The 15,251-nt window shown below is 36.8% G+C and overlaps 2 protein-coding genes across 5 annotated transcripts; both read left to right on the top strand.

The window, feature by feature from the left end:
• The first annotated feature begins 32 nt into the window (after positions 1 to 32).
• On the top strand, positions 33 to 10,929 carry LOC146517001 (ecto-ADP-ribosyltransferase 5-like). Of its 2 annotated transcripts, none has more exons than XR_014874509.1 (7): positions 33 to 2,370; positions 2,464 to 3,182; positions 3,462 to 3,509; positions 3,592 to 3,639; positions 3,725 to 3,772; positions 3,865 to 7,735; positions 8,063 to 10,929. XR_014874509.1 is itself a non-coding variant. In XM_085162385.1 (7 exons), exons 2-7 carry the CDS (start codon positions 2,311 to 2,313, stop codon positions 3,941 to 3,943), a joined length of 1,002 nt encoding a protein of 333 aa, XP_085018511.1. In that variant the 5' UTR covers positions 33 to 1,510; positions 2,285 to 2,310; the 3' UTR covers positions 3,944 to 10,929. The 2 variants fall into 2 exon arrangements, 1 of the variants encoding a protein (XP_085018511.1); XM_085162385.1 differs by having other exon boundaries at positions 33 to 1,510; positions 2,285 to 2,370; positions 3,865 to 10,929.
• Positions 7,599 to 14,228, top strand: LOC146517000 (ecto-ADP-ribosyltransferase 5-like). 3 transcript variants are annotated; one of them, XM_085162391.1, is made up of 5 exons: positions 7,674 to 7,735; positions 8,063 to 8,136; positions 11,213 to 11,299; positions 11,393 to 12,117; positions 12,399 to 14,224. In XM_085162391.1, the coding sequence occupies exons 3-5, from the start codon at positions 11,240 to 11,242 to the stop codon at positions 12,478 to 12,480; spliced, it is 867 nt and encodes a 288-aa protein (XP_085018517.1). In that variant the 5' UTR covers positions 7,674 to 7,735; positions 8,063 to 8,136; positions 11,213 to 11,239; the 3' UTR covers positions 12,481 to 14,224. The 3 variants fall into 3 exon arrangements, with proteins under 3 accessions (XP_085018518.1, XP_085018516.1, XP_085018517.1); XM_085162392.1 differs by lacking the exon at positions 8,063 to 8,136 and having other exon boundaries at positions 7,599 to 7,735; positions 12,336 to 14,228; XM_085162390.1 differs by lacking the exon at positions 8,063 to 8,136 and having other exon boundaries at positions 7,599 to 7,735; positions 12,399 to 14,222.
• The last annotated feature ends 1,023 nt before the right edge of the window (positions 14,229 to 15,251 follow it).

The following is a 15,251-nucleotide window of genomic DNA, read 5'->3' as shown; positions in this document are numbered from 1 at the left end:
TCTTATATCATGTACTTTCATCTGCTCAGTCATCCTGGGAAATATTGTTTTTCTTTTTATTGATTTATTGTTTGTTTCTTTTTTGTATTGTTTGATTTTTATTGTTACATTTGTATGTTTTTTTAGTGCTCACACCTGTGGAGTTTATGGCCATGAAGGACACTGGCATCAGACAATTAGGACAGGCCTCTTTCAGCCAGAGGACTAAAAGGGGTTTGGTGGGAGGGATGAGAGACAAAGGGAGCTGCTGGAGAGAGAGTGGAGAGGCAGGGCAGGCTATGCCTGTGTCCCAGCCTTTGTAATGCTATAGACAGAAGTTTGAAACAGCTGGCAGTTCCAGAAAATCAACTGCAGGTAGAGTATAGACATCTGTGCGATGTCTGTGAGTACTGCTCCACTAAAGTAAATCAAGTGACTGTCAGTTGTTTTCCAAGGTTGGGGTGCAGCACTTGGCAAGGTGGCAAGTAGAGTGGTGTGTTTCTACTGTACTTGAGCACTCAAAACACTTTAAAGAACAGGCTTCATGGAAATATGAAGAATGTTGTTTCCACAGAAATATAACCCAGTGTATATGATTTTCTACGAATGCCTTGAATCTGCCTACTCAAGCTGAAAAGTTTTGAAATAAAAAGTACCATCAAAGTTCACTGGAAACCTACGTTAGGAGGCACGTTTCCTCCAAGCTGAATCAGGGCATGTTTTAACATTTGCAAGTTTCCCAAAAATGAGAACTTCAAAAGTGGATAGATCATGACACCTCTCAATATCAATGTGTTGTCAGCTGAGTTAATTTGTTACTGCCTAGTGTGGTGAACAGTTCTGTGAGACCAGACTATTCACATTGTTTGGTGACTTTTCATTCAAATTTTAAGATACCCAGATTTTCCAACTACGATGCGTCTGGTTAACTTTAGTAAAGAGAAGCACTGAGGTATTTGAAATGGTAAATGGTAAATGGCCTGTATTTGTATAGCGCTTTTACTAGTCCCCCCTAGAGACCCCAAAGCGCTTTACACACCCAGTCACACACACATTCACACACTGGTGGAGGCAAGCTACAGTTGCAAGCTACAGAAGCGAGGCTGCCATATCACGCCATTGGCCCTTCTGGCCAACACCAGTAGGCGGTAGGTGAAGTGTCTTGCCCAAGGACACAACGACTGAGACTGTCCAAGCCGGGGCTCGAACCAGCAACCTTCCGATTACAAGGCGAACTCCCAACTCTTGAGCCATGATCATACTAAATAAATACATACATAAATCATGTTAGAACAGAGATACAAAGATAAGTTATCTCTGGGCTGGGCTTAAAATGGGCTTAATGATGTAAGTATTACTCATCATTGTGCAACAAATCTGAACAAGCTTTCGGGAACTAGACTAAGACTAAGGAGTTCATTGTAAAATATCTTGTTTCACTTCCCAGAGACTGTTGTTCTCATTGCTTCCCAGCAGTTTAATCGACTCTTTTCGCTAAGTTGTTAATACAAGTTCAATCTCCTTGCTTCAGGTATGTACCTTTCAGTCTTTTCAACATTTACATTTTTTAACTTGCCAAATTCCAAGAAGTAGAAAAGATCTTGCCAGATTCAAATTTCAATGTCAATGTTAATTTTAATGTTATTTATATGGCATATTTCTATAGCAAAATCAATAAAGACAATACAATATATTATATATGCAAACAATTACAATATTATGTGACTAAAAACAAACTGAAATAAAGAGACCACAACATAAAAAAAACACTTGATAAGACTCAACATGAACTTAAATTCAAAGCCAAGGTAAAAAAAATGTGGTTTTAAGACAGGATTTAAAGACTACATAGACTCAGTAGGAATATCAAATGACCTGTTATACGAGAGTCTAGTGGATTCAACTCTCTATGTTTAAATCGAGACCCCGTCTACACTAAAACATCTGGGCAGATGATCTTGGTGCTCTTCTCGGATCATGTAAGTTTAGCAGTTTGGTTTAAAAGTTGGCACCATAGCATTTGAAGATTTGAAAGTAAGTAAAAGAATCTTCAAATCAATATAAAAATGGACAAGCATCCAATGTAAACTTGCTAAAAACTGGAGTGACGTAATCGTCCCTTTAATACCTGTTAAATGACTTGCAGCAACATTTTGAATTTTGAATCCAATGGAGAGATGAGTGTTCAAGACCCAGATACAGAGAACTGTAGTAGTCCAGTCCAGACTTAGTGTATGTCCTTCGTGTGTAAAATGTCACAGAGCTGTTTTTTGACTACATTTGATCCTGCCCTGCTTTCTTTCAGTCTGTAGAAGAACAAGAAGACAAAAAATGGAGAACAGAATAAAAGTGCTTGTTGTTGCAATAATTTTCACAGTTGCCTGCAACAAAGTAAGAATTAAGTTTCGTACAAACAAATATTAGAAGGTTAAAACATTCTTCACTTAAAAATGTGTTTTTAAATGTGATAAATCTCAATTAAAGGTGACTGCACAGGAAACAAGACTACTGGATTTTCTAAATAGCACAGATGTTGTAGATGACCAGTACAAAGGATGTGGTGAAGAGGCCATGAAGAAGTTCATCGAGTCAGACGTGTTAAAACAAGAACTAAATAACAGTGAAGGATTTCAGAAAGCGTGGAATAAAAGTATCGAGTGTTCAAAACAGATCCCTCAAGGACGAAAAGAGCATAGTGCTGCACTTTCAGTCTATCTTAAAGCGGATAAATCGTTCATACAAACACTGAACAAAGCAATAGAGACAATGGGTGGAAATGTTAGCATCTATGAAGACCACTTCCACTTCAAGTCTCTTCATTTCCTGCTGATGGACTCCATGAGGCTGCTGAAGCCAAAGGAGTGCAAGAACTTTTATGTTTTTCAAGATGGTCAAAACCAACCAAAGAAAGGCTCCACAGTGAGATTTCCAAGTTTCACCTTAGCTTATTCAGACTATGAAGAGCTAAAGAGATTTGAAGATGTCAATGAGAATACTATTTTAAATCTCACTTCTTGCTTCTTTGTCAACCTGAAAGACTATGTGTGCGATCAAGAACAGGATGAAATACTCTTATCTCCAGCAGAAGTTTTCACTGTGGAACAAGTGAAAACAAAAACTACATCGGATGGTGACGAATACCTTGAGATTGATTTAAGCCACTCAGGACTGAAAAGCTCACACAACTGTTACATCTTTCCACGGTAAGATTCATATTCTCTCAATTAAAGTGAACATTTTTCTTATCTTACAAATATTAAACTTGAAACTGCAAAGTTAACTTTAAATGTAATGTTAAATATATAAATATGTTTTTTTTTGTTGGTTTTTATGGAGTAAGTACACAGTAATAACTGGGGGGGAAAGTGGCAAAAACAGGGACGATACTTCTCCAGTGGAGTTGGGTGTGGTTTGAATAGTTTGGCCTGATAATGTGTCAGCACATTTTACTTAAAGTATTTTCTTCTGCTTATCCAATTCAGGAGGTCAAGAGGGCAAGAGACTACCACAGCTGTCACAGAGCAAGTCAGGTAAACTATTATTATTATTATTGTTATTATTATTATGATTGATGTTATTATCCATTGATTTATTTCTTCTTTTCCAATGTAGTCTTCCAGGAGGGCAGAAAACTACCACAACTGTCACACAGCAAGTCAGGTAAATTATTATTATTATTATTATTATTATTATTATTATTATTATTATTATTATCCATTGATTTATTTAATCTTTTCTAATTCAGTGTTCCAGGAGTGCATGAGACTACCACAGTCTTCACAGACCGAAACAGGTAAATTATTATTATTATTATTATTATTATTATTAACAACAACAACAACAGTAATCTCTTCCTGTCTCTCTGCTTTGTTTCCATGTCTTTAGGTCTCCTCCGGCTGTTGTCTCCACCCTATGGCTTGTATCAGTGCTTGCGGCCTTATCTTTGTTTTCTTTAGCTGTTTAGTTTTATCATCTACAATATTGCTGTGATTCTTCATACAATTGTTTTACATGTTATCTGACTGATTGTGTTGAATTAGTAGCAGTAGTTTTCTGCTTCTGTCATATGTTATGAATTATAGACTGCATGACTTCAGAATATTTGATAAAGATTTTAAAGGGGTCAGAAAGTTAGTAAATGGTAAATGCCCTGTATTTGTATAGTGCTTTTACATAGTCCCTTAAGGACCCCAAAGCGCTTTACACGTTTAGTAATCCACCCATCCACACAAACATTCACACACTGGTGATGGCAAGCTACATTGTAGCCACAGCCACCCTGGGGTGCACTGACAGAGGCGAGGCTGCCGAACACTGGCGCCACTGGGCCCTCTGACCACCACCAGTAGGCAACGGGTGAAGTGTCTTGCCCAAGGACACAATGACCGAGACTGTCCGAGCCGGTTAGTGTAAAATACACTGCGTTCAAATTTCAGGCTCACGTGCAGCTGCAGTCTTTAGTGTACAATTCAAAAACGAAAATACTATAGAAAAGTATTTTTTACTATATATGTTGCTACAGTAAACTACAACTGACTGACAGTTTGACTGGTTTGAAGGACCTACGACAGCGCTCTGTCCTAAACAGTCGCTTATGCTCTTCCTGCCAAACTGCTTCTGTTTCCTTGTCAAATAAACAACATGCAAAATATGAAAGGCTTTGCAATGAATTTAATCTGATCACACAAACATTTTACCCACAAATACGTTTTTTTTTTTCCTTTTTCTAATGTTACATTTAAAACTTCCAACAAATTCTCCAAACTAAATAACAGAATACATCACTGGTCCAGCAGCAGGGCGATAATAACACTCATCACTAGACTTCACATTATTGGCATTAAAGATGATCTCACACACACACACACACACACACACACACACACACACACACACACACACACACACACACACACACACACCAACATTCACTGTAAAGGCTAAATTATATTTGTATTTGTCTGAACAAAATTTTTAAATATTTAAATAAACTAAATCCTGTTAATACACAAATATACAGAAAAATCACACAGTTCACACGGCACATGCAGCTAACAGTAACTACATCAGCAAGCACACTTGAATTTACATGTACAAACATGAAACACAGGTAACATATTAACACCTTCAACAACAGTGTCACTAAAATGTCATTTAAAGACATTAAAATCAGTAAAGCAACACAGCCCCTGAGAAACAGTGAACCTCACTACATATAGAGCGTGTTTGTGTGAGTAAACAAAGACATGAACATTTTAGTGCTGTCAATAGATTAAAAGAATAACTAATTAATCACACAATTTTCTGTATTTAACTTTGATTAGTCACAATTACTTGATCTATAGCCGGGTTGCAATTACTTTTTTTTTTTTAACTTTATATTTAAGCTTGTAACTGACATTTATGCAATATAATGGAGTAAATGCAGAATAAACAGTAAGAATGTATGCTTAAATTCAAAGAGAATTTGAATAGTTTTCTTCAGTCTTTTAACACAGGTTCTCTCCTGTGAAATACAACATAAAAAAACCTATATACTAATAGGTAAGTATACACTAATATATAATATATATTAGTGCTGTTAAACAATTAAAGTCTTTAATCAGATTCATCACAGAGTTACTGTGGATTAATTTTGATTAATCAAGATTAAATACCATTAATTTCTATTCTACATTAATCACATTTCATTTTGCATGAGCAAACAGACTCGAGAAAAAGTATACACACTTAACATGTTTATTGCACATCTTGAACATTCATGTTAACAAAAAACTGAAACATTTATCGACTCTCTCTCTGTCATTCTTGGGGAGGCACTTCAAGTCCTTGAAAAGAGGAACCAAAGCTGCGTAAAGCGCGTGTTCTCAACGATATTAATAGCATTGCAGTTTGTTGCAATCCACTTGACAGTTGTGTCAGTCAACATGTTGCAGCATCCCCGACTAACGTATGCTTCGCGTCAATGTGATATTTTCAGCTGAAAGTGCTTTGGTGAAAAGAAAATTCCTTCTTGCACAATGTGCATAATACTTTATGTCTGTCGACTGTTCCGTCTTATTATTTTTTTTAATACACAAATTTCCCATCAAGAGGGCCAATGTGCGTTTATCATCTTCCATACTGAGTTGATTTGTTCAGCTGCCCGTCACTACCAGATCAACTGCCCATTTGCGCATGTGCGAAGGTAACTCTACTTGGACAAACTGCCCGAAATGCATTGAAAGAGAAATTTCAGGGATTTTGAGTCATTCTTCACTCCAGATGCATTAATTGCGTTAAAAATCTTAATCGCGTTTACTGTGATGGCGGATTCATTTGCGTTAACCCGTTAATTTTGACAGCACTACAAAATTTACAAGTAGAGCCAGAATAAACTGATGAAATTTAACATCCCTGATGCTTTGTGCAAGAGCTGCCTGTTTACTTTATTCAATACTGCAAATATGTGTATAATCTTTTATATACAATTCTGAAAAATCTATTGTACTCACAACAGTTGTTGAAAGAAAGTCTTTAAAAAACAAATTAATTACTCATACCAAAGTTATTCAGGCCATCAGGAAATGGTGGGAAAAATTATCAAATCATCACATCAAGAATTACAGATTTGATTAGAACTTGACTGGTACATGCTGACTGCTTTCTTTTTACTACCAAGATGGGAGAGAGCACAGGAGATTAATAGTGCAAACTAGAATTAAGAGTGAAACACCAAACATGAGGAAAGATGAAGGACAGGTGAGTATCCAAAAGACAAAAACACAGTTTATTACAGTTTAAAAAGAAGCTACAAGTCCACAGTAGGAAAAGTTTAACAGTAGAGCTAAATGCTGTCAGCATACGATCTTGCATATGACTTCAAGGTTTTACTCCTGATGGTTAAAGTAAAAATAATAATGAATGACTCATGTTTATAGGATAATTTTGTGACAGACAGACACACCTGACAATGTGCAACAATCTGGGACAATTTCTCCTATAAAATACAGTAAACACCTTTAAAAATGTGATGTTACTGAGTGAAAATCCAAAACATTTATGCAAAGACATTTTTTCCATTAGACTGTGACTATTGTAATGAAGTCTTTAATGAAGTCCCATTTTAAAGCACCATATATGCTGTGTAATAAAAGCCCACTACCTATGTGTTACTAAAAAAGACAACTTATAAAGCTTGCACAATTTCTTACAAATATTCAGACTTATGACCAGAAACATCCTTATCTTGATCTAATAAAACAAATAAAACTCTCCATATAGCATTTAATGTCTAAATATAAAGTATCAAATGTCTTCAAATGTGTTGGTAAGGCTGTAGGATAGACTGGTTTGTAACCTGTAACTGAGCCAGCAGATGATGATATTGCCAACAACAGCGCTGTCAGGGAAGTCTTCTTATTGATTTATTGTTTGTTTGTTTTTGTATTGCATGAGTTCATCTTTAACCGTTGTGAATTTTATTGCATGCTTTTATTGCAAATTTGTTGATTTTTTAGTGCTCACACCTGTGTGAGCTCATGGCCTTGAAGGACACTGGCATCGGCCAATGAGGACAGACCTCTATCAGCCAGAGGACTAAAAAGGGTTTAGTGGGCGGGGTGAGAGACACTGGGAGACACCGGAGAGTGAGTGGAGAGGCAGAGTAGGGTTTGAATGTGTCCCAGCCTTTGTAATGCTACAGACAGAAGTGTGAAACAACTGACAGTTCCAGAAAATCAGCTGCAATCGGAGTATAGACCTCTGCTCGATGTCTGTGAGTACTCTCCACTAAAGAAATTAAATCAAGATTTGGTGCTTGACTGTCAGTCATTTTTCAAGGTCAGGGTGGAGCAGGGTGAAATATAAAGTGCACTGAAAAAGTGTCAGTGGGCGTGTTTCATCCAAGCTGAATCAGGGCATGTTTCAACATTTCCAAGTTTCTAGTTTAGCTCTTCAGGTGAGCAAAACAGAAAAATGTAAAAGTGGATAGATATTTCAACATCAGAGTGTTTTCAGTTAAGTTAATTTGTTACTGGTGAACAGTTCTGTGAGACCAGATTATTCACATTGTTTGGTGTATTTTCATTCCTTCAATTTCAAGATACCCAGATTTTCCAACTATGATTGCTGGTGCCTCCTGTTTACGTGCAAAAACTGCACTGAAGAAGCACTGAGGTATTTGAAATCATGTTAGAACAGAGATACAAAGATATGCTATCACTGGGCTGGTTGTACTCTGGTTGTAAATCATTGTGCAACAAATCTGAACAAGCTTTTGGGAACTAGACTCAGACTAAGGAGTTCATTGTAAAATAACTTGTCTCACTTCCCAGGCTGTTGTTCTTATTGGTTCCCAGCAGTTTAATCTAATTTTTTCGCTAAGTTACTAATACGAGGTCAATCTCCTTGCTTCAAGTATGTACCTTTCAGTCTTTTCAACATTTACATTTTTTAACTTGCTGAATTCCAGGAGGTAGAAAAGATAATTGTTATTTTAAATCTTGCCAGACTGTGTCAATGTCAATTTTAATGTTATTTGGATGGCACATTTCAATAGTAAGACCAATAAAGTGAAGACAATGAATTAAAACTCAAAACAAAGTAAAACTATGGCATCACAACATAAAATAACCCCTGATGGGACTCAAACTGAACTTAAAAGCCAAGGTAAAAAATTAAGCTATGTAAAACGTGTACGTCTACGTACATGAGTGACGTAATCGTCCTTTTAATACCTGTTAAATGACTTGCAGCAACATTTTGAATTTTGAATGCAATGGAGAGATGAGTGTTCAAGACCCAAATACAGAGAACTGTAGAAGTCCAGTCCAGACTTAATGTATGTCCTTTGTAGGGATGGGTATCGTTTAGGTTTTATCCGATACCGGTGCCAAACCGGTACTTTTGAAACGGTGCCGGTGCTCAAACCGGTGCTTAAAGAATGGAAAACACAAAAGTGGTCCAAAAACCTCTCATGTTCAGCTGTTTTTTTGTAAAAAGATAACAATGTTAGCCTTTTCTGCAGCTATGGGGCATATATGGTATCACTCTTGGCTGGAAGCAGCTTAAACAATGGAAAAAACACAAACTTTGTCCAAAAACCTCTCATGTTTAACTGTTTTCCACTTTTTCTTTGGTCATTTTAGCCTTTTTGGCCAGGGTGAAGGGAGTATCTGACATCAAACAAGAAGACAGCCGCATGTAGCTATGATGGTGTTTGCTGTTCACCTTACATGCATTAATGTAATAACGTGGTTAGCCTACTCAACGTAAATTACACACGAACAACATTAAGCTACTCACGCAGAGAAGAACGGCTGCTGCTGCATCATCATCCGTCATCATTTCTGCTACACTGGCAGGGCTAGGGGCCAGGACTCTCCTCTTCGGGTTTTTGGGGGATGTTGCTAATTCCGGGTCCGATAACAGGCAACCCACAAGCAGTAGATGTGCTCGGTGTGAGGTCTCGCAGCAAGCTATCAAATACGGCGCATTTCTCGGCTTTAAAAAAACCCCACTATGCGTCGCCAGGTGTTTCATCAGATTTGAGGTGTTACCTCCTTTGACAGTATCACCTTAAAGCACTTGTTGCAGCTGCTGAGTTTGCATCTTTTGCTGTGAAGTACAGCCAGACTTTTGACCGCTTCGCCTTGGACATTTTTAATTTGTAGCTCTGCTCTAAAAGAACGTACGTACCTGGACCCGCCTACTATTCTCGGAAACTTAAAATGATTGGCTAGAATCTAAAGTGTATCATTCCATACCAGTTGGTGGCGGTAATGCACCTTTCAGTTGTTTGCCAACCGCCAATAGAAATGTAAGGAAGAAGAAAGTGTATCACAGCTCTAGTGATGGGATTTCCGGCTCTTTTTAGAGATCCGGCTCTTTCGGCTCGGCTCACTAAAAAGAGCCGGCTCTTTCGGCTCCAAACCGGCTCTTCAGGTTGTTTTGTTGCTTTAATTATTTAATCATTAACAATAATATAAAATTATGCAGAAAAGGAATTACTAATGTTTAAAAAAGTGGTTTTATTTATATATGTTTATATATGGCCCCTAGAGACAAAGCACGTACAAACTCTAAAGCATATACAAACTCCAAAAAGCACGTACAAACTCCAAAACACATTTCTAGCGTTTACTGAACTTCCAAAACAGAGCTACCCAGATCACTTAAATTACACAATTGAAAGCATGTGTGTATTGTTTGTGTATTTATAGACAAGCACTCATATTTATTCAAATAATTTAAAAAAAAAAGTTCATTTACCTGTTACTACCACACACCAAATCCGGTTGTTGATACTTCCTAGCTTGTGTAGCCACTAGGTAACAAAAACTCAACACTGCTCCCAGCATCCTGGAGCACTTCTGTTGTCTTTTGTACGTGATTCTGAGTTTGTACGTGTTTTGGAGTTTGTACGTGCTTCTGAGTTTTTACGTGTTTTGGGGTTTTTACGCGTTTTGGAGTTTGTACGTGCTTTGTCTCTAAGGGCCACCATAAATATACTTTATTTATTCTCTCCACATAAAATGTAATAAATAAATCATATAATACAAAAAACAACTATTTACATTTTAAATTTTTAACTATTTAAATTTTCAGCTTTTTCCTTTTAAACAAATTTAACGTGAAACAACACAAAACACTGCAAACCACAACACTTAACACAATTAAATATAAATTAAAATATTAAAACAAAAAGAAGATGCACATTCTCTGTCATATGGGCCTGCATGATTTCTGAATCCTTTATCATCTGCAACTGAAAATAGTGGATGATTACTATACCTTTCTAATGTGACGTTGTTGTCCCTCGCTCTCTTTCTCTCTGGCTCTGTTCCTGTGCTACTGCGAGTGTAACTAACGCCCCTCCCCCCTCTGCCCAGCGCAAAGTACAGGCCGCGCGTGCGGAGTTTAGCGGAAAAAAGGGCGAGAGAGAGGGTGAGAGAAAGAAAAAAAAAAACCCTCACGGCTCCCAATAAGGAGCCGGCTCGTGTCGTTCACTTCAAAGAGTCGGCTCTAAGAGCCATTTCGTTCGCGAACGACCCATCACTACACAGCTCAGGAAAAAAAAGCACCGAAATAAAGCACCGAAATGTGCGCTGCTTTTCGGTCTGGTTACTACCGTTTATGTCAGAACCGGTGCCATCATGGCACCGGATACCGGTACCCATCCCTAGTCCTTTGTATGTAAAATGTCACAGAGCTGTTTTTTGACCACATTTGATCCTGCAGTGCTTTCTTTCAGGCTTTAGAAGAACAAGAAGACAAAAAAATGGAGAACAGAAGAAAAGTGCTTGTTGTTGCAATAATTTTCACAGTTGCCTGCAACAAAGTAAGAATTAAGTTTCGTACAAACAAATATTAGAAGGTTAAAACATTCTTCACTTAAAAATGTGTTTTTAAATGTGATAAATCTCAATTAAAGGTGACTGCACAGGAAACAAGACTACTGGATTTTCTAAATAACACAAATGTTGTAGATGACCAGTACAAAGGATGTGGTAAAGAGGCCATGAAGAGGTTAATCGAGTCAGACGTGTTAAAACATGAACTAAATAACAGTGAAGGATTTCAGAAAGCGTGGAATAAAAGTATTGAGTGTTCAAAGAAGATTCCTGGAGGAAGAAAAGAGCATAGTGCTGCACTTTCAGTCTATGTTAATGGGGATCACAATTTATTACAAACACTGAACAAAGCAATAGAGACAATGGGTGGAAATGTTAGCATCTATGAAAACCACTTCCACTTCAAGTCTCTTCATTTCCTGCTGATGGACTCCATGAGGCTGCTGAAGCCAAAGGAGTGCAAGAACTTTTATGTTCTGCTAAGTGGTCAAAACCAACCACAGAAAGGCTCCACAGTGAGATTTCCAAGTTTCACCTCAGCTTATTCAGATTATGAAAAGCTAAAAAGTGAAACTGATCTGTATGAGGAGGTCGTTTTAAATCTCACTTCTTGCTTCTTTGTCAACCTGAAAGACTATGTGTGCGGTCAAGGACAGGATGAAATACTCTTATCTCCAGCAGAAGTTTTCACTGTGGAGGACATAAATAGCAAAGTTGTGGAGGCAGATGATGATTCTCAATATGTAGAAATTGTTTTGAAACATTCGGGGCTTAAAAGCTCACACAACTGCTACATCTTTTCACGGTAAGAGTCACAGTCTCTCAATTAAAGTGGAAAAGTTTGACAATTTCCATGTTAGTTTTACAAATGTTTAGTAACGAAATGCAAAGTCAAACTTCAAAATATTTTTAAAGATATAAATATTTTTTAAAAATTAAATTTTAGATGTAAGTGCATATAATGAAACATGTTTGTCGCATCTGTTATAACTTAGTGCTTGTAATATTCATACATACACACAGAAAATGTGTGTATGTATGAATATTACAATAATTCCCCTCTCTGCTTTGTTTCCATGTCCTTAGGTCTCCTCCGGCTGTTGTCTCCACCCTGTGGCTTGTATCAGTGCTTTTGACCTTATCTTTGTTTTGTTTATTAGCTGTTTAGCAAAAACAGTTATCATTCAGAGTTTTCTGGGTTTTATCATCTATAATATTGCTGCAATTATTCATACAATGTCAAAATGATTCACGTCATACTTATCTGAAAGATCTTTTACTGTTTGTATGAATCAAGTGACATCCAAATCAACAGTTTTGTCTTGTGGGGTGCCTCAGGGATCTGTCCTGGGTCCAATTCTCTTTTTGCTTTATATCTATTCCACCTAGGCCAAATTAAATGGGGGCTGCAATAATATGTCCTATCATCTCTACGCAGGTTACATTCAGTTATGCTGTTCTTTTAAAGTCTCTGAGCTTTATAAATTGTCTAGTTTAAGTAAATGCCTGACAGAAATCAAGCAATGGTTAAACGACAACTTCCTCCGGCTAAACTGTGATAAAACAAACTTTAATTATTGCTCCAGACCATATGATTTCAGAAATTAGGGAGCATATCAGCTTCTTAGAGCCTTCTGTTAAATTGAGCCTTAGAAACCTTGCTGCCATATTTGACAGCTCCATTTCCCTTGAGCAACATTCCAAACAGCTGGTCCAGAACTGTTTTTATCATCCAAGGAATGTTTCAAAACTCAGACTAATGGTGTCAAAGGCTGAACTTGAGATGATTATTCATGCTTTTTTTTTCTTCCCATTTGGATTATTGCAGTGGTCTTTTTACTTGTTTTAAGAAATCAGCTTTAAATCGTCCTCAGACTGAAGAATGCTGCAGCAAGACTCTTAACAGGCACCAACAAAAGATCTAATATTACTCCAGTTTTAGCCTCCCTTCACTGCTTGCCTGTAAAGTTTACATTTCTTTTAAAACATTTAGTTCTAACCTTTAGGGTCCTACATGTTCAAGCGTCCCAGTACATATTTGACCTGCTGAAACCACATTCCGATTCCCGATTTCTAAGGTCATCAGGTCAGAGACTGCCGGTGGCCCCACGCACTCGATTTAAAACTCGTGGTGATCGGGCTTTTCAGGCAGTAGCACCACAGTTGTGGAATTCTCTTCCACTGTTTTTACTCTGTTACTGACCCCACTGATTCTTTTAAAAAGCAGTTGGAGACATTTTTATATAGACAAGCTTTCAATTAGTTTGTTTTTATGTTGTATGTATTGTTTTGCATTGTTATATGTTGTATTTTCATGCTTTGTATTGTGGAGCACCTTGTGATTTTTATCTGGGAAAAGCGTTATATAAATAAACTTTCACTTACTTACTTACAATTATTTGAGATGTTATCTGACAGATTGTGATGAATAACTTTGTCTTAGGAGTAATTTTCTGCTTCTGTGCTTATGCTATGAATTATAGACTTCATTACTTCAGAATATTTGATAAAGCTTTCAAAGGGGTGCAAAATAAAGTTCAGGTTTCAAATTTCAGGCTCACGTGCAGCTGCAGTCAACACTAACTAGAAATACACCAACTGCGATTGAGTGTTATTATTTACAATTCTACTTTGATTATTCATATAATTAATTGTTTGGCACTTTATTTGCCAAATTGTGGTATGTGCCAAATACGGTGTTACAACAGGCTGCCAAAGTATTGTGCAATTTTGTTTTTTGCTTCTATCGTATGTTATGAATTATAGACTCAATTTACATCTTTTTTTTATGCATGTTAGAAAAATATACTGCAAACTTTTATTTCTTGTCAAGTATTGTGCGCCTTTAAAAGGATGATAAGAAATGAGAGATGGGAATAATTTGCAGCAAATGTTCCTGCTTCTAAAGACAACAGGAATTTCTGTTTCCCTGTCAAATAAACAACATGGAAAATTGAAATAGCTTCGCAATTAATATAATCTGATCACACAAATAGACAAATACATTTGTTTTTCCTTGTGTTACGTTTACAAAGTCCAACAGGTTTGTAGCAGGGCAGTAATTACTGCCTAAATGTATCACTTATAATTAAGTTACACATTAGCGATACAAAAGCCTCTCTCTCTCTCTCTCTCTCTCTCCCTCTCTCTCTCTCATCACTTGTTGGGACCTTTTTAAAAGCTCTAGAGGCATGTTAAATCGAGTACACCAAACATGTCTTTGTTAGCTTATTCACAACTTTAAACATCTGAATTGAAGTCATGTCTGGACCACCAATCCTGAAATCACTTTACTTTGTAACTTTGTTTTATTATAGCTATAGGAACTGCTTTTTTTTTGTTAAGCTTTAGTCTAATTTTAGTTTACTAAATATCATAAGATTACAGTAGGTTTAGTCAGCTGAACCTGCCTCCCCACCCTGGGTGGATCAAAATGTTTTTGTCTAACTTTACTACACAAGGACTTCCAAACTCGTCCTGCCTTTCTACACAACTTCATTAGTTATAATGGGATCTTATCTCTCCAGAACAATTTTATCTAATTTTTAAGTGTCATTACATTTCATCATAGTTTTTGTCCTCGTGAATTAGTTTTAATTTAGTTATCATCTTCTTTTCATCATTACTAATACTATTATTCAACAAAATTACCATTCACTGACTGTCTTCTAAACCTGACATTGCGTGAATTCACCTAACAGTAGCCCAAATTGTAGAGTTTAGTAATAAAAACTGTCAAAGTGCTCTGCCGACCTGAGCTTTAGCTTTAGCAAACAGTAACAAATGCAATTTTGTAGTTAACCCCTTTCTTTGGGAAAAAGTACAAAATTTAAAAGTGGGCATGGAACTGCCTGAGGTTTTTTTTTTTTTTTTTAATTTTAGAAAAAGTCTACATTGAAGAAGTACTGTGGGACTTGGCTTTATCAGTTATGCCACAAT

Source organism: Neolamprologus multifasciatus, chromosome 6 (assembly GCF_963576455.1).
Source record: "Neolamprologus multifasciatus chromosome 6, fNeoMul1.2, whole genome shotgun sequence".
NCBI lineage: Eukaryota > Metazoa > Chordata > Actinopteri > Cichliformes > Cichlidae > Neolamprologus > Neolamprologus multifasciatus.
Note: the sequence above shows the minus strand (reverse complement) of the source record. Positions and strands in the feature narration are given on the sequence as shown.

Excerpts from the sequence above, each read along its gene's own strand:
- LOC146517001 (XM_085162385.1), top strand. The coding sequence starts at position 2,311 with ATGGAGAACAGAATAAAAGTGCTTGTTGTTGCAATAATTTTCACAGTT. Across the intron at positions 3,183-3,461 it reads AACTGTTACATCTTTCCACG|GAGGTCAAGAGGGCAAGAGA; the intron begins GTAAGATTCATA and ends TATCCAATTCAG. Across the intron at positions 3,640-3,724 it reads ACTGTCACACAGCAAGTCAG|TGTTCCAGGAGTGCATGAGA; the intron begins GTAAATTATTAT and ends TTTCTAATTCAG.
- LOC146517000 (XM_085162390.1), top strand. Across the intron at positions 11,300-11,392 it reads TCACAGTTGCCTGCAACAAA|GTGACTGCACAGGAAACAAG; the intron begins GTAAGAATTAAG and ends TCTCAATTAAAG. Across the intron at positions 12,118-12,398 it reads AACTGCTACATCTTTTCACG|GTCTCCTCCGGCTGTTGTCT; the intron begins GTAAGAGTCACA and ends CCATGTCCTTAG.